We start from the raw sequence: 14,979 nt of genomic DNA, 5'->3' as shown, positions 1-14,979 counted from the left end.
AGAAAAGGCTATGCATCAAAATACAATGTTTTCACATATAACTTCAGGTGACAGACAAGCAAGAACCAACTTAATTCCCTAACCCTAAAGTCATTATCAAAATTATTGGAAGCTGAAATTGTAAAAAGCATTAATATTTTTTAGAGGATCCACTAGGTGACCTTGTTGCTACACACGTCCAGCCTAGGATTAAAAGGGTTTATATTTGTCTTCATTACATTTTATGTGAACTTAATTCTACACAAAACAAATTTCCACCCCCCCCCAAATACAAAAAATAAGAAATAGATGTTAAACATGGCTGCATAAGTTAGCCTTACATTAAACAGACAATCTTTAAAGCTACTGTAAAATGTTCCCCAGTAAAACTAGCCAAGAGTATTGGGAAAGCCAACTGATAACATGCCATCTGGGTTTAACAGCCAATAGTCATGTGGTTTGGGAAAATGAAAGAATATAGAATCAATAACATAAATAATATGGTTTATTGTATTTCAATTTAAACTGGTAAATTGACACAAACATATTTGCTAGAGAAACCAAACGTTACATAACACTATTGGTAATGGTTAAATGACTTAAGGGCAAGTCTATATCAAATGACAGAAATGAAAAAGCACAAAACAATGGAAAGCGCCACTAAAGTTAAAATGTTGTTTAAAAAGGGACCGTTTTCTTCACCCAAATGTCACCAAATGAACAGGAAAGCCAAATGTTCCCACCACTACTGGAAATTCAATTTCTAGAGTAGCTATACATAGTGTAATTTAATGAAATGTCTAAATAGCCACCAATTTAGACAAGCCTTACATTTCACTCTTAATAATTATGATCCCCCAATCTAAAGCCAGAGATATACATTGATTACAAAAAAAAATAAGGCATGTATGATACGTGTATATACTGTATAAAACATATACAGCATACGTTGCCATTTGTCATACACGATTAGATATGAATCTTACAAGTAAGATGCTTGGAATAGCTGTGAAAGTTAAATTCTATGGATTTTCAATTAGGGGAAACGTAAAAAGGGGAATCATACAAAGACAAGACAGCATCCTTCATAGATTCACTGCAGGTCTGAACATGTGTTAATGGGAGACACAGAAGGGCTTGTAGTGTGTGGGTGAGGGAGGACCGAGGGGGTCTTCAAAAGTCCCCAGAGTCCCTGTCGTCCGCCCGACGGGAGTCCGTCCTGCCGTTGATGCCGTCCCTCCTGTCGCGCTCGCGGGATCGGTCCCTTGAGGAGCGCTCTCTGTCACGAGAGGACCTTAGGGAGAGACAATTGAACAACTCAGGAAATTGTGGGTGGAAAGTAGATAAAGCAAGGGGGACACGTCAATTTAAATACACGTGTTCATTTTGCTTTTGCAATGATTGAATGATGCTTTTCTCCACTATACTTCAGTGCTGGACGTGTGAATGTTAGTGATGGGAGTTTTCCTACTTGTGTCTGGAGCTCTGCTCATGGCTGTGACGGCGGCCCCGGCTGCGGGACCGAGAGCGACTGCGGTGACGCCTTCTCCTGTCCCTCTCCTTTTCCTTTTCCCTTTCCTTCTCCCTCTCCCTCTCCTTCTCCCTCTCCCTCTCCTTCTCCTTCTCCCTCTCCCTCTCCCTCTCCCTCTCCCTCTCCCTCTCCCTCTCCCTCTCCTTCTCCCTGGAACGGGATCGCCTCTTCTCTCGGGAGGAGGACCGAGAGCGTCGCCTTTTGCGGTCTCGGGAGCGAGACCTGGAATCAGGACAGACAAGACGCGTTCCATTTAGCAACGTTTTGGTGTAACCAGTTTAGATGTACATTATACAGATGTATAATGTTTAGTGCAGTGAGTTTAGTATGCTAACCTTCTATGCTCCCGGCTCCTTGACCTGGTGCTGGTGCTGTAGAGGGGAGTACACAACACTTGGTCAACTGAATGAAACGCTGACACTGTAAAACTGTTTTCATTTTTTAAGTCTAAATGATTTCTTATCCCACCTTTTTTTCTTCATCTCCTCCTTCTCCCTCTCTTCTCTCCTCCTCAGCCGGTCCTGGTTTCTCTTTTCCTGCTTTTCCAGAACCGTTTTCTAAGAACAAAAGGAGATACAGACTTATATTTCACAAAACAATGCATTTTACTGTTAAGTTCAAGCTTGGATTTAGATTGCTCTAACCCCAATAGCTGCCAATACATTCCAGACTTGCAACTATTCATCTAAAGACTGCTGGGATCTACCTTTAGCTGGTCCAGTTTCTCCCTGATCTGGATGAACCCCAGGTGCAGTTTCCCACCAAAGTGATCGGCAAGGCGACGGTCGTTGTCGTGAAGACCAAGGTAAGCGGAGCACACTTCACACACCCGGAGCTTTTGCTGCTGAAAGCTGGAGGCGGGCATGGAGTTCCTGTACTCCTCCTGTGGCGGAGCAGACAGAGATGAGGAACAAGAGAATGCACACCCAACTACCTTGTTTTCTGCAAACTTATGAAACTCCAGGACGGTTATAACAACCTAAAAATTGTATAGTTAAGATTAGACATGATGAGAGGACAAAGCCTGTTTAAGAAGCACAAATCATTATTTACCTCTGCATCCTTCTTCCTGCTGCGAACCTTCTCCACTTCCTGTAGAACCTTCTGGGCCTCGTCTACGTTCCCCTCGGCTCCCAGCTGCTCGGCCTTGGCCAGCAGCTTCCCGATCTCCTCGTTCAGCTCGTGCACCTTCTCCGCCTGCAAAACAGCATTGGTCCTGGGCCATGAGTCCTGGGTCATCATGAGTCCTGGGTCATCATGAGTCCTGGGTCATCATGAGTCCTGGTCAGCGGTTAATCAATCGCACACTCGAAAACAGAGACTTGAAAAATATCAGCAACATTTGAGAAATAAAGTGAATGCAGAAGACCTGTGCCAAATTGAGATTTTTGTTAAGTGGACATACAAGATGGTAGTAGACTGTCGAGGAGAGGGTCTATGAGTTAATTACACGTTTACACTAAAATAGTAAAATTCCAACCCAAGTGTTAGCCGGTAACAGACCCAGTGGACGCAGCACAGTAGTGAAGCGTTTGTACTTTCCTGCCTCTCTCTGACATCTCTCTGGTTTCTCCTCTCACCTTTGCTGCCACCTCAGCACTGATCTCCTCCTGAGTCTCAGCCAGGCGCTTCTTGGCCAGTTCTGTTCTCCGGTCGCAGTCAGCGATAAATGACTCCAGGTGGTCCACAGCCTGGAGAAACACAAATATTGCAGCATTACAGCAGGCAAGATGGAAGGCAAACTGTAAAAGGTACAAAAATACACAGTGCCGTACATGGGGTAATACACATGGTTAATTAACATATTTACAATACAATTTAAGAAGGTGACCATGCAGTAAGTAATAAGTACTGTATGCAATGCCAGTGCCATCCATAAGACCCTGAACAAAATGTGTGTAACCTTGTAAGATGTATTTAGACAGCGCACTTACATCAAGCTCAAAGAACAGGTCTCTTTCCTTAGAGGCAATCTCATAGTCTGCCCTGAGAGCCAGGTCGTGGATCTTGGAACACTCCCCCAGATCCATACGCTAGGAAACAAAACAAATGACAGAATCCATCACAAGCTCTCTCACGTCTGCAGTGGGATGGAGTTTCCTCAGGAGACGCCGAGTACTTACTGTTCCAGACAGGATGTCGTGTGGACAGCAGTTCAGGAGATGGCTCTTGCAGACCCGCTCGTCCGTGAACTTGACCCTCTGCCGCGTCTCGTCCCCTGAAACAGTCCAGAAACCCTTAATGAGAAACACCTCACATACTCTGTAGATACAGCGAGGTGTCCAATGAATCACTGGGCCCATATTATAATAAAGGGGACATACAAGCGCATCCTGTTTTCTTTTAGATTGGGTCAAATAAACATAATCAATGAGCTACAATGTCCCACAGACAATGTCAGCAACGTGCCATTTCTTTTACTGGACTATGGCCTCAAATATTTACCCATCACTGGCTGCCTAGTGTGTGCCCCCACTACTGACATACATCACGTACACCACAACAGCAGGGGCGGATAAGGCATTGTGGTCTTGCTAGCTTGTAATGTATCCTGTTGGAACTCACATCTTACCTTACTGTACCAGAGCCTAACCACATGAATAATGTATGGAATGTTCCCAGATTAGGTTCTATTGAGTCTCAACATAGCAATCCATTGTCTCATCTAGTAGTAGCCAATTGTTTTCAGTGCCTACCTACCCTACAACCAACGTTGATTGACATGGACAGCTTGACATGGCTACCTAGGCCTCATGACATTCTCATTCAGTTTAGAAGGGCTGCGTGTGTTTTGCAGCAGCTGTTACTTTGCTTATAGGACACAGATCTGCTGACTTGACAGACTTTCGAAGAACTTCCGTGAGCACTGCTGCTTTAGCCAAGGGCCTTACATTAATGAAACAGTGAAATAAAAGCGGAAATTAAAAAAATAAAAATCAAGGAAAAAAAAAAAAAAAAGTTAGTTTATACACACTGCGAGCTGCAACATATACTGTACCCATCTGAATCTTCAAGACCTCAGCTGCAGAATTTTAAACCCGCTGTAGAAAAGTATAAATGGGGACAGTTTTCTTGCCCATACCTGTAGTAAGGAAGTTGGGAGTGATACACAAGTCAAGTTGAAAATGATCTGTGCAAAAGCTTCTTCTGATGGCTAATACTGTCGTCTGATAGTAGCTTAAGCGTCAACATGGAGGAGTACTCCTCTCTGAGCGCGACCAGATTGTATTAGCTTTATTTCAATCTGCAAATTGTAGGCTAATTCAAATGTCACTGAAGACAATTCCATTGTTGTGATGTTAAAAATTACAACTTCCGGAATGAAAAACAAAGTGTTTGGATATTCATCATAACAGCTTTAAAAATCATGTAGGACTCACGGCTCGATGAACATGAGGCTTTTCTGCAACTCCTTTGCAGATTGATGTAGGCTGGCAAAGATACACTGAACCTTTATGAATAAAATAAAGGGGCCACAATTGTTCAGTTTGTATGAAACATATGTATGGGATGAATTTGAATTCATCTCTCTCAACACACAAGCACCACGCACACACAAACTCCCACTGAAGAGCAACGTGCCCAATAACGGCTAACTCAACAGAACCACTAATTCAAGTGAATTTTTCCACTCCTATATCACTCATGTTTGGTAGTCCAAGGTCAAATTAATAATTGTATCACCCTTGTCTGTTGTTTTGTTTTTAATGAGTGTATCCATGTTACTGTCATACTGTCATGTTTTATCTACGGACATTTCAGCTGGTTACACAAAGCATTTTTCATAACAGAGAAGACACAATGACTTCATCGATGCAACCCCTTAAAGGAATAGAATAGACAGCAAAGTTGACATTGAGAGACTGGTATGAGGACATTGAGAGAATGGTATGTGGACACATCATCCATATGGAAGGTATTGTCCGTGTAGATTCTTAACATGTTAGCTAGCCAACACTGATGTCCTGAAACAGGACCCAAAAAACAATTAGCACTGCATATGGTTAATCCACCCTAAAAATAAATTGAATGTAGGACATTATGTATGGGTGTGACCGTGAACATCTTGAGATAGCTAGCTAGTGTTTTTGTGCGTCGAATAGTGATATACTTAGAGCTAGCGTACTGTAATGTAAAGCCTTCAACGGCTGTACTAGCTAGCTAACGTTTGTTAAATGGCTATAGCTAAGCTATATATTTATGCTATGGATACAAACATTAAATCAACAACATGCGGAGCAGTTCGACTCATGGGAAACGCACAAAGTTGTCGCCACTCTCCAGTCATCCATTATTTCATTCATTCGTTAAATGTTTGTCCATCTGAAACGCCAAATAAACCAAGCGAGCCACCATTGCACTGCAAGGGTCCATCTTGGCTAGCTACTAGTGCTTGCAAGCTTAACGGCTAGCTAGCTGCTTCAACTCACCATCCCTCGCAGTCCCCATTAGTTGATCAAGCAAAGCTCTCATTTGAGCTTGGGCTGACATGGCTGTATGTTGTTCTTCGACGCTTCTCCACAAACTACAGACTACTGCAGCATATATGGAACTGTAATTTATAAATTAATAGCAACCTAGCTAGCTATGTTTGCACGAACGCACCCGCTAGCTAAATCTTCTCTCACGAACTCACTTCCGGAAATGACGACACATCCGGAAATAGAAGAAGAAGATTCACAAAGTTGCAGCTGAACTTGATTTTACAGTTTTGGAAGTTAACCAAATAGCCCTCGTCAGCTCAGGTAAAGAACATGCACCTTGACCATGTCAAAGTTTTTATTGGTAGCACTAGTTGTTTTACCATTGATCTTGCTTGCCATGTCTGGTCTAGCCTGGATTATCATTTTGTCCGCCCCACTGGCACAGAAGCAGCTGGTCAAGCTAACCCAGCTGACGTTAGCAAGCTAGTTAACAACATTCCAAATGTATGTTGCTTTCTGCCAGTGCTTGGGACTAGTTACATAGCTGTATCGAATATAAAAGAAGTTCGTTGGCACGGTAGCTTCTGTGTTCTTGTTTTGTTTAGAAATGTTTATAATGGGTTGTGTGTGTTGGCAGGCTTGAATAGATTTCAGATCCGCAAAGCCAAAGTTGTGGAAACAGCTAGACCGTTGACGGCCTAGTACAGTACCTTTACCTTTGTTACAGAAACGGGGGCAAGGACGGTGCCGGTAGCTAAAGCTGTTCACCTCTTTTGTCTAGATGTGCAGTCATATCAGTAAACAAAGAGGAAACGTTTATAAAAACAGATCGTCATTTTACTGCAGCAAGTTGTGTGTCTGGTTCTAACTGTTTCAACCCTTCATGTTGTGTTTGTTACGGTAGTTTAAAGGCTGTAAGTGTGTGAGGAGCAATGGAGGCCACAGAAACAGACCCCATGAAGAGTGGGGAGGCAGGTGTAGAAGATGGGCAAACACCTCCCACACAATTGAAGAAAAAGAAGAGTTGCAGGGAAGGCTTGGGTTTTACTAAGCTGTCTCACTGGCGCACTGCTGCCTTCTTCTTTTCGCTGTTTCTCTGCCTCACCATAGTCTTTGCCTTCTCTTTCATCATGCCATGTCCTGTCCGACCACAATATCTCAGTGCCTGGAATCGCACCTTTCCTCAAGCAGGTACATTATACATTTAGCACCGGAGAACTAAATAAGGTAGCATTGGTTTTGTTAAAGTTAAAAACGTTTTTTTTTGTGTGTGTAACACAGCCACCTATGACTTCCTGACCATAGAAGATGCCACCAAAGATAAAGTACTGGATGTGCTATTCGCCCGCAAGGATTCAGTGGGTAGTCTGAATATCACATGTGAAGGTAACGTAGAAAGCTACTTTACTCATTTACCCGTCAAAGTGAGAAGCTTTGTGCAAATCTTGAACAAAAGCTAATGAAAGGTGGGGAAGTATAGGCTAAAGATAGATTGGGTTGGATTGTGTTACTGTATGCTTGTGTAACGGGTATGTGACGGACGTGGTTTTGCAAGCTCCGTCAGAGGTATCTGGCCAATGTTCACCACTACGGGGAGTCGAACCTTCCACCTTTCGACTTCCAAGCGCAACCACTACCAACTACGCCAAATAAAAGCTAGCTATTTGTGGACGCGGGTGGCCCATTACATACCTGAGGAGTGAGTTTCATTGGTTAACACCGTTTACACTTGCCTGGGATTAAGATTGTTCCTTGTGTGTCCTCCAGGCCTGCCCACGCCCTGTGTGTTTGTGTCAGCGGTGGCAGGGACAAATGGGAAGACCCTGTGGGAGCGTCCCCTGGCCCCGGACTTCCAGTGGGCCCAGTGTGGTCTGAAGGGACTGGGAGGCACAGACAGCGGCTGTCTGCTGTCACACGCTGATCAACTCACGGCCATAGACAAATACGAAGGTGACTGACTGACATTATTTTCTGTCTTGATAACGTTTCAAGTTTATTTGCCATTTGGTATAAGTACAGGGACATTGGAATTATTGGTCCTGCAGCTCTCTACTGATTCCGGTCTAACCTAAAACCTATATGGTTCTAAATCATAATTTCTACATACACAATACTAATCCTACTTTATCTGAGCTAACATGTATATGAACAATTCTTAATGATGTGATGATGGTGTCTCTTTCCAGGAAAGATTGTGTGGCATCGGCCCCAGCCCCCAGGCCTGACCTGCACCCTCCCAGTTCTTAGTGTTCCAGACCTGGATGGTGATGGGAACAGTGACGTAGCTCTGGTGGCACCAGGCCCACTGCAGGTAAACTTCATTGGCATCATCGGTTTACCACTTCTCAGATGGCCGTAAGGCTGGAAGATTATCTAGGATTGGGTACCCCATGTCTGTGTTATGTGATGTGTAATGATCTAAATGACTAACAGATTCTAGCATTCACTAAACAATTATTTGTTCAAACTAAACTAGGCTGACCACAAAAAGCAATGGAATTCCTCTGTGTCCTTGAGAAGAAAATCCTTGTGAAAATTACAGATAGAATTCTTACCGGCAGAAGTCAAGTGGCTCCCTCTTATTTTGACAGACACAGCTCGTGTTTCTGTCAGGAAAGACAGGGGTACAGATTGGGTCAGAAGTGGTTCTGGACACTTCTGAGACAGCCAAGCATCTCCTGCACCCAACTACTAAAGGCTCCCACTATGTACTTCTTCAGAAAGGTAATGCTCTGCATCAAGGCATTGTTCACCCGAGCCAACTTGGTCTTATTTCTCTCTATTGTTTAATCCAATGACTGACATTGATCCTGATCCATGCTTTGATATCAACCTACGGTGACACTATCTATTGATAGACCTTGCAAATTGCAGTGACGATTACCCCTACAATAGTACATTTATTTTAGGGTCTTTTATGACCTTGCTATATTGGTATTGTTGAGAGTGAGATCCAATAATTCAATACAAAACAATAGCTTGTTAACTGGTGTTCTATATTCTGTCCCTCCACAGAATTTGGCTTATACGGTTTGGCTCTGTGGAGGATTGTAGCTAAAGCTAAAGCAGGTGCAGAGGCTAACCTTAAGAAAGACCAAAATTGGGAATCAAAAGCTGATCCCATCACTGGCCTTGTACCAGTCTATGAGTAAGTGAGGGCTAACGTTTGTTGTTCTCTATTGACTTAGGTCAACAGTTTTTTTAAACCCTGTGGTCCATTTACTGGGTCAAAAGATAGTGTTGTTTTGAGAGAGGCGTTCCTTGCTCTGCAGGTCTGACTCATTGAGACATGTGTTGAGGACAAAGAAGACAGATAGCGCATCGAACCTGCTGCTGTTGACTGGAGATGCAGTGGTACTCGTTGACGGAAACAGTAGGGTCCCACTGTGGACAGTCAACACCAGCACTGTCCTGAGGTAACTAAAACCACACAAAAACATCACTTTAGCTAAATGTTAGGTTTTCGGAGTGCACTATACTAATACTTTAAAAACAAAATAATATGAGGCCTGTTTTTGTCTATATTATTCTGATATAATGCAAATTGTAATATTTGTCTTGAGGTTTTTGAGAATTTCTTGTATGTCCTTAGTGAACCTTCTTTTGGACACTTCAACAAAGATGGAAAGCTTGACTTTGTGATTGAGGAGGATAATGGCAATGGCACGAAAAGGGTAAGTTACAAAGAAGGAATACTCTCACACCTGCCATACCATAATAACAATTCCTAATCTATTTCACTAATGCACTAGGTAGTAGTAGTACTGTTATGTTGGTTTTGGAATAAACTAGTAACTGAGTGTAGTGTTTTACGTGTCACTCCTTTTTTGGTTGGATGTGACACATCTGGCACTGTGTGTGTGTGTTTATATGTTAGGTGGTGATACTAGATGGGCAGACAGGTGGCATTCTGTGGGAGGTCAACCTGCTAGCCAGCCCCAATTCCCCCAGACCAGCCTCAGTCAACACCATCAACTACTTCTCTGTCTTCATGTTCTGGGGGGGGATGCCTTCGGAGACCAACTCCTCAGTAAGAATATTAACCCAGCCACACGCCCTGCATGATTCATCTGCTCTATCACTCATCAGCCGGTTGTCATTCATCTTCTCAAACTCATTTGTTCTTAATTACGGCGCTTGTGTCTAGATAGGTTCTGCAGATTCTTAGTTTTATTTATTTATTTTCCTTAAGAATTCTTTGGGTGAGGAACACCGTTCCTACATGCTCCACCCAGATTATTCCAAAGTCCTGCTGGAGAAGAACAATATCAGGGACCACATCATTGCATTTAAAGGTGAGTTATAAGACTACTGGTTAAACATGGATAGTGTGGACCAGATAAAGCTGTCTCTCAACAAACTGGAGTTGATACGATGGCCTTTAAACGATTTGTTGTGTGTGTTTGTTTCGCTTTCCCAGCCACCCTGCTGGAGAAGGGGCGCCACGCCTGCTACATCCTGCTGACGGGGCCGCAGAGCGAAGGGGAGGAAGGCACAGTGGTCCTTAGGAAGCGCAAGCTGAAACAGGATGTTCCAGAGAGCCGAGTCCTCCGCATAGGCGCTGGCGGCAGCAGTAAGAGTAACGAGGAGATCCTAGAAGCCTTCAACAGACTGCGCTTCAGTGATGAGTGACACAGAGGCTGTTACCACAACAACCTTCCTATGCATATTTCCTGCTGATAACCAAAATGTTTACCATAGCTCTGTCAACTTTACACAGTCCACCAAAGTGTGGACAACAGTAGCTGTTGTAGCCTCAGTGCTGAGAACCGAATCGAATTGCTGTACCCAAATCATCCCTTGACCCCTTGTGTGTGACGTTTACTGTCCATGGGTTTGCTTGAGACTGACTGGAGCCCAAGCTATCTGACAGACATTTTACTGTCATTAGGTCCATCCACTGCTGATAATACCACCTGCTTGTCTCTTGACAATCAAAACTAAAGCCTACTTTACATTATAGAAAGATTGTGGTCATGATAAGGATGAAAAGCACTTTTGAGCATTGCTCAAGCTCAAGGTTGTTTATCTTAGCGCACAATTGAACTAGCCTCGACAAGAGCTTGAGTTTGCCAACAGTATAAACAATATTTTCTAAAGGCAGCAGGTCATCATCAGAACACTTAACTAGATGCGCAGTAGTTGAGTTACCATACTGCAGCCTATAGCGTTTTATTTTTATGACGGGTACTGTGAAGACTTTTAAAGAGGCTTATCTGTGTTTTGAACATAAATGAGAGCTGCTATGTTGCCCTTGATTGCTGTAGTTCAAAACCGCTTTTTTACTGGTACTGCTTTTATATACACTAGCAATATTATAACCCAGACATACTGTAGACCACCATCAGATTGAACCAGTAGATGGTACTGTACCCCTCCAAGTCGCAATAGTAGGTGCGGCCTGAGTAGTTGTCTTTTTTTCTTAGAACTAAAGATTATTAATATAAGGGATCAAAACTGAATTGTGTGAAGATGCTTGATACAGTGGGTACTACGGTATGTGTTCATACTCGTGTTATAAGATACCTTTAAACGATGCTGTTTGGGAAACGGGTTTGTGTATTTGCCTTAATAAATAATATATATTTAACCTGTAGAACAGGCCTTCTATTGAGCTGGTTTTCTGTCTTTTGATGTTGTTGATGTTTAAATATGTAATAATATAATAAATCAATGTACTTTTGAAACGACACGTTTTGTTTGATTTAAATCTTAGTTGACGTAGCAGTGAAAGAATGGTTTCTTTTGGTTTAAAAAAATCAATTGCCGGCGCAGGTTAGACCGACATGTAAAATGTGGGTTATGGTTGGGGTCACTCACGTCTCGACAGTAGGCAGGCTCTGGGCATGCTCATACGCAGGATTTAAAGTACATCCATGCCAAGCAATGGGTTGGTCACGTGCGCAGATAATAATTTACCAAGGCTAGGGAAGGCAGTACGAGGTTTTGGTCACGTATCTCTCTGGTTGTTAAGTACTATTGCATGTTGCAATGGGTGATCAATTTACTATGACGTGAAGTGGATATAGGCTACACCATGCTAACCCACATAACAGAAAATAATTTGGGCACAGATGAAACCGGACCCCACTCGGCATGTGGTTGAATTTGCGCGCCCCACAGGCTACACCTGTGCTGGATAGGATTGGGAAAGGATGTCTGCAGGTGGAGACAGACGTCTGTAAGACATCTGCGTATGCTGATGATTTTTGGGTGGTTCAATTGGAGATTCGATTGGAGATTAGGCTGTGCACTCCTGCTTGTAATCATATAAAAGCTTCATAGTGGTAAAATATATCTAGAACGAGCACCCCATGGTGTGCTTTATGAATGAACGTTCACACACGACTGCACTGTTTTAATAACGGAGGCAGCACGAAGGGCAGAACTGTTATTCCAAACTATGTCGCTAAACTGAACCACCCAGTTGGGCTATAGCTAAACCTATACATTCCCCGCTTGACCCGGTGATAGGCTACAGAATGTAAATGTAAAATGTAAATTCGGTTTGGAAATGGTACTGCCTCTTCACCTCATTGAGCAGTCCACCCGACTGTCGATATGAGGCTATAACGTAACTTTTTTTGTTGTTGTTCTAAATGTATTTCTATTTCAATTCATTAATAAATATATGTTGTGTTACCCAATAGGCTTCGAATAATAACTAACTACAGCGCAGAATACTTCCGTAACAGTTTAGGATTTAACATCAATTAGCTATCATTATTCCAAAAACAAACATTTGGGGTAATGATCAAATGTGTCCCTTTGATGGTTTGTCTAACTTAGTACTACAGGGAATTTGTACTTGCATGACCTTACTGTAGGCTAATATCATAGCCAATGTGACGTGGGTCTGCCATACCGTTTTGATAGGACTGCACGACTACAACTGTTATAAACTGAGGCGCGAAGAGCGCACGCTCATCAGTGGAACGAACCCAAGTTTCATCTGCAGGAAGAAAGTATTTTGTAAGGGCGAGGCGCCAGCAGCTTCAACGTAAGAACATATATGTCTGATTTTTCTTTTAAATATAGTACATGTGCTTCGTGTGGATAAAGGTAAGTTGAAATTGTAATAAACGACTTTTGGTTCTTTATCAGCTTCCTTTATATGAAACCACATTTTGCACCAGTAAGCCTAAAGTGCTTCTCTACAGTACAGAGGCTAACTACAGTAACAGGCTACCTGGTAATATATTTTTTTTAAATCGAATTAAATTCACAGGTTAGATGGCATCAGGAATTTGTAATTTGACAATAACTGTCGAATATTTGTTAGATTAAACTAAAAACTAGACTAAAAAATCAGTCGGGCTATTTATATAGGACATCAGGTAAAAATAAATGTCTTGAATATTCTGTGAGATGGACATTCAACCAAGATCCTAGCCTACAATTTTTCTATCGGCTTTTCTCCGCTGCGCATTTTTGTCGGCGTCGATAGCTTACCCTTTCGTCAGATAATTAATACGTGAAGCAGGTAATCGATATAATTAGGATATTTTGTTGACAAGTGAAAATGTTACAAGCATGCTAATCATGGACATAGTTTATGCTAAACCACCCTCGTACAGGTGACTGAGACTGTTTTTTGTGTGCTAATGTGACAGTAAGACGGATTTTCTTGCATCCTCTTATCAGTTAAGCATGTCTTCCTAACAGAACTGAAAATGGCTGAGGAAATTCAAACTAAGCTTGAGCAATACCGGACTGCACCTTTCGATGCCAGATTCCCTAACCAAAATCAGACGAAGAACTGTTGGGCCAACTATCTAGGTAAGTCTAGAGATCAAGGTCATGCAAGGGCTGTGAGTAGTTTAATCATTATTAACCATACAAAGAATAATCGACTGTTATGATTTAATTCAATATCAATCTGTAGATTCATTTTAATTGTGTATGTAGGTCATGTCCTTATGGAGGCCTGTCATTTCAATTCTACCCCCCTCTGGGTTTTAGTTAAAAGAGTATGACCTCTTTTGTCTTGACACCTTTATGGCAAGTAATCTAATTTTGGTGATCGACTGTAAATGGGGATTAACCCATTGTCTTTTTGTGGAGAAGACCCCAAGCTGCCTCTGACCAAACACGCAATGGCAGTCAGGCTTGTTTCATCATTGTGATTGCTATGTATATTTATAGATTTTCATCGCTGTCAAAAATCGCTGGACACCAAAGGAGTGGACAACGCCCCATGTGACTGGTATAAGAGGGTCTACAAGTCACTCTGCCCCATGTCTTGGGTAAATGTTTATGCAACTATAAACTGTTTAATCATCTTCAATTTCATAAGTGTAATAAACAAGACTTTTGAAAGTATTGATAAGACAAGACCTGAAGAGTCAAACTATGCATGACTAAGGGTTTGGTTGTGATGGCATTTCACATATGCCATTGTGTTAGTTAGAACATAACTGTTTAACTGATAACTGTATAGAGTGGATTGCTCACAAACACATTTGAATACTTCTGAGCATGGTGGGTTGGCCATAGAACATCTGCTCCTTGTCAGTGTTTCTCTGGTTCCCACCCTGTGAGGCTTGTCATGGGGCTTATCTTATTCTGGCCCATTCAGGCCCCAGGGATGCTGGGTAGAAAATATGACATGGTGGGAAATTGGCAACAACTGAAGAGGCAGTTGGCAGCAACTGGAGTCATGCGTGTCTCTTACCCATTTGTCCCCCAGGTCCAGAAATGGGACGACCAGAGAGATGAGGGAACCTTCCCAGGGAAGATCTAAACACATCTCCAAAGACAGTCTCAAAGAGAAGTTGTCTTCACTGCTAAATGTTTGTTTGAGAGGTATGGACAGGCCTCCTCTACCTCTCCTCTACTGCCCCTCTGAAATGGGAGCAGAATATAATTGAAGTCATTCCTTTACAGAAAAAATAATTTATGTATGGCATTAAATGTCTCAGGCGATATTTATGGAGCTGAAGTGTCTGTGTGTTTTTAAAGATCATCAATTATTCAGACCAGGTTAAGAAACATTGAGGCAAAGAAAAGAGCAGTGGTTTAACTCCAACATTCATTCACCAGCAG

General features: G+C 42.4%; 3 protein-coding genes across 7 annotated transcripts; 2 read left to right on the top strand and 1 right to left on the bottom strand.

Moving 5' to 3' along the window:
• Positions 1–466: 466 nt before the first annotated feature.
• luc7l (LUC7-like (S. cerevisiae)) lies at positions 467–6,156 on the bottom strand. Of its 4 annotated transcripts, XM_047031868.1 has the most exons (12): positions 5,941–6,156; positions 4,891–4,961; positions 4,509–4,592; positions 3,634–3,728; positions 3,445–3,543; positions 3,091–3,201; positions 2,564–2,707; positions 2,217–2,393; positions 1,979–2,067; positions 1,846–1,881; positions 1,451–1,732; positions 467–1,273 (listed from the first exon to the last, which is right to left on the bottom strand). In XM_047031868.1, exons 3-12 carry the CDS (start codon positions 4,510–4,512, stop codon positions 1,153–1,155), a joined length of 1,158 nt encoding a protein of 385 aa, XP_046887824.1. In that variant the 5' UTR covers positions 4,513–4,592; positions 4,891–4,961; positions 5,941–6,156; the 3' UTR covers positions 467–1,152. The 4 variants fall into 4 exon arrangements, with proteins under 4 accessions (XP_046887824.1, XP_046887826.1, XP_046887823.1 ...); XM_047031870.1 differs by lacking the exon at positions 4,509–4,592; XM_047031867.1 differs by lacking the exons at positions 4,509–4,592; positions 4,891–4,961.
• On the top strand, positions 6,153–11,611 carry fam234a (family with sequence similarity 234 member A). The gene is made up of 12 exons (XM_047031865.1): positions 6,153–6,255; positions 6,839–7,125; positions 7,216–7,320; positions 7,702–7,884; positions 8,121–8,245; positions 8,526–8,658; positions 8,950–9,082; positions 9,207–9,350; positions 9,527–9,608; positions 9,812–9,964; positions 10,127–10,229; positions 10,355–11,611. The coding sequence occupies exons 2-12, from the start codon at positions 6,867–6,869 to the stop codon at positions 10,564–10,566; spliced, it is 1,632 nt and encodes a 543-aa protein (XP_046887821.1). The 5' UTR covers positions 6,153–6,255; positions 6,839–6,866; the 3' UTR covers positions 10,567–11,611.
• A 1,206-nt stretch (positions 11,612–12,817) lies between these two features.
• Positions 12,818–14,869, top strand: LOC124475649 (cytochrome c oxidase subunit 6B1). Of its 2 annotated transcripts, none has more exons than XM_047032424.1 (4): positions 12,818–12,934; positions 13,600–13,713; positions 14,080–14,180; positions 14,624–14,869. In XM_047032424.1, exons 2-4 carry the CDS (start codon positions 13,608–13,610, stop codon positions 14,675–14,677), a joined length of 261 nt encoding a protein of 86 aa, XP_046888380.1. In that variant the 5' UTR covers positions 12,818–12,934; positions 13,600–13,607; the 3' UTR covers positions 14,678–14,869. The 2 variants fall into 2 exon arrangements, with proteins under 2 accessions (XP_046888380.1, XP_046888381.1); XM_047032425.1 differs by having other exon boundaries at positions 12,870–12,996.
• Positions 14,870–14,979: the final 110 nt, after the last annotated feature.

Source organism: Hypomesus transpacificus, chromosome 13 (assembly GCF_021917145.1).
Source record: "Hypomesus transpacificus isolate Combined female chromosome 13, fHypTra1, whole genome shotgun sequence".
NCBI classification, from domain to species: Eukaryota; Metazoa; Chordata; class Actinopteri; order Osmeriformes; family Osmeridae; genus Hypomesus; species Hypomesus transpacificus.
The sequence above is the reverse complement of the archived record's forward strand: the minus strand, read 5'-3'. Positions and strand labels throughout refer to the sequence as shown.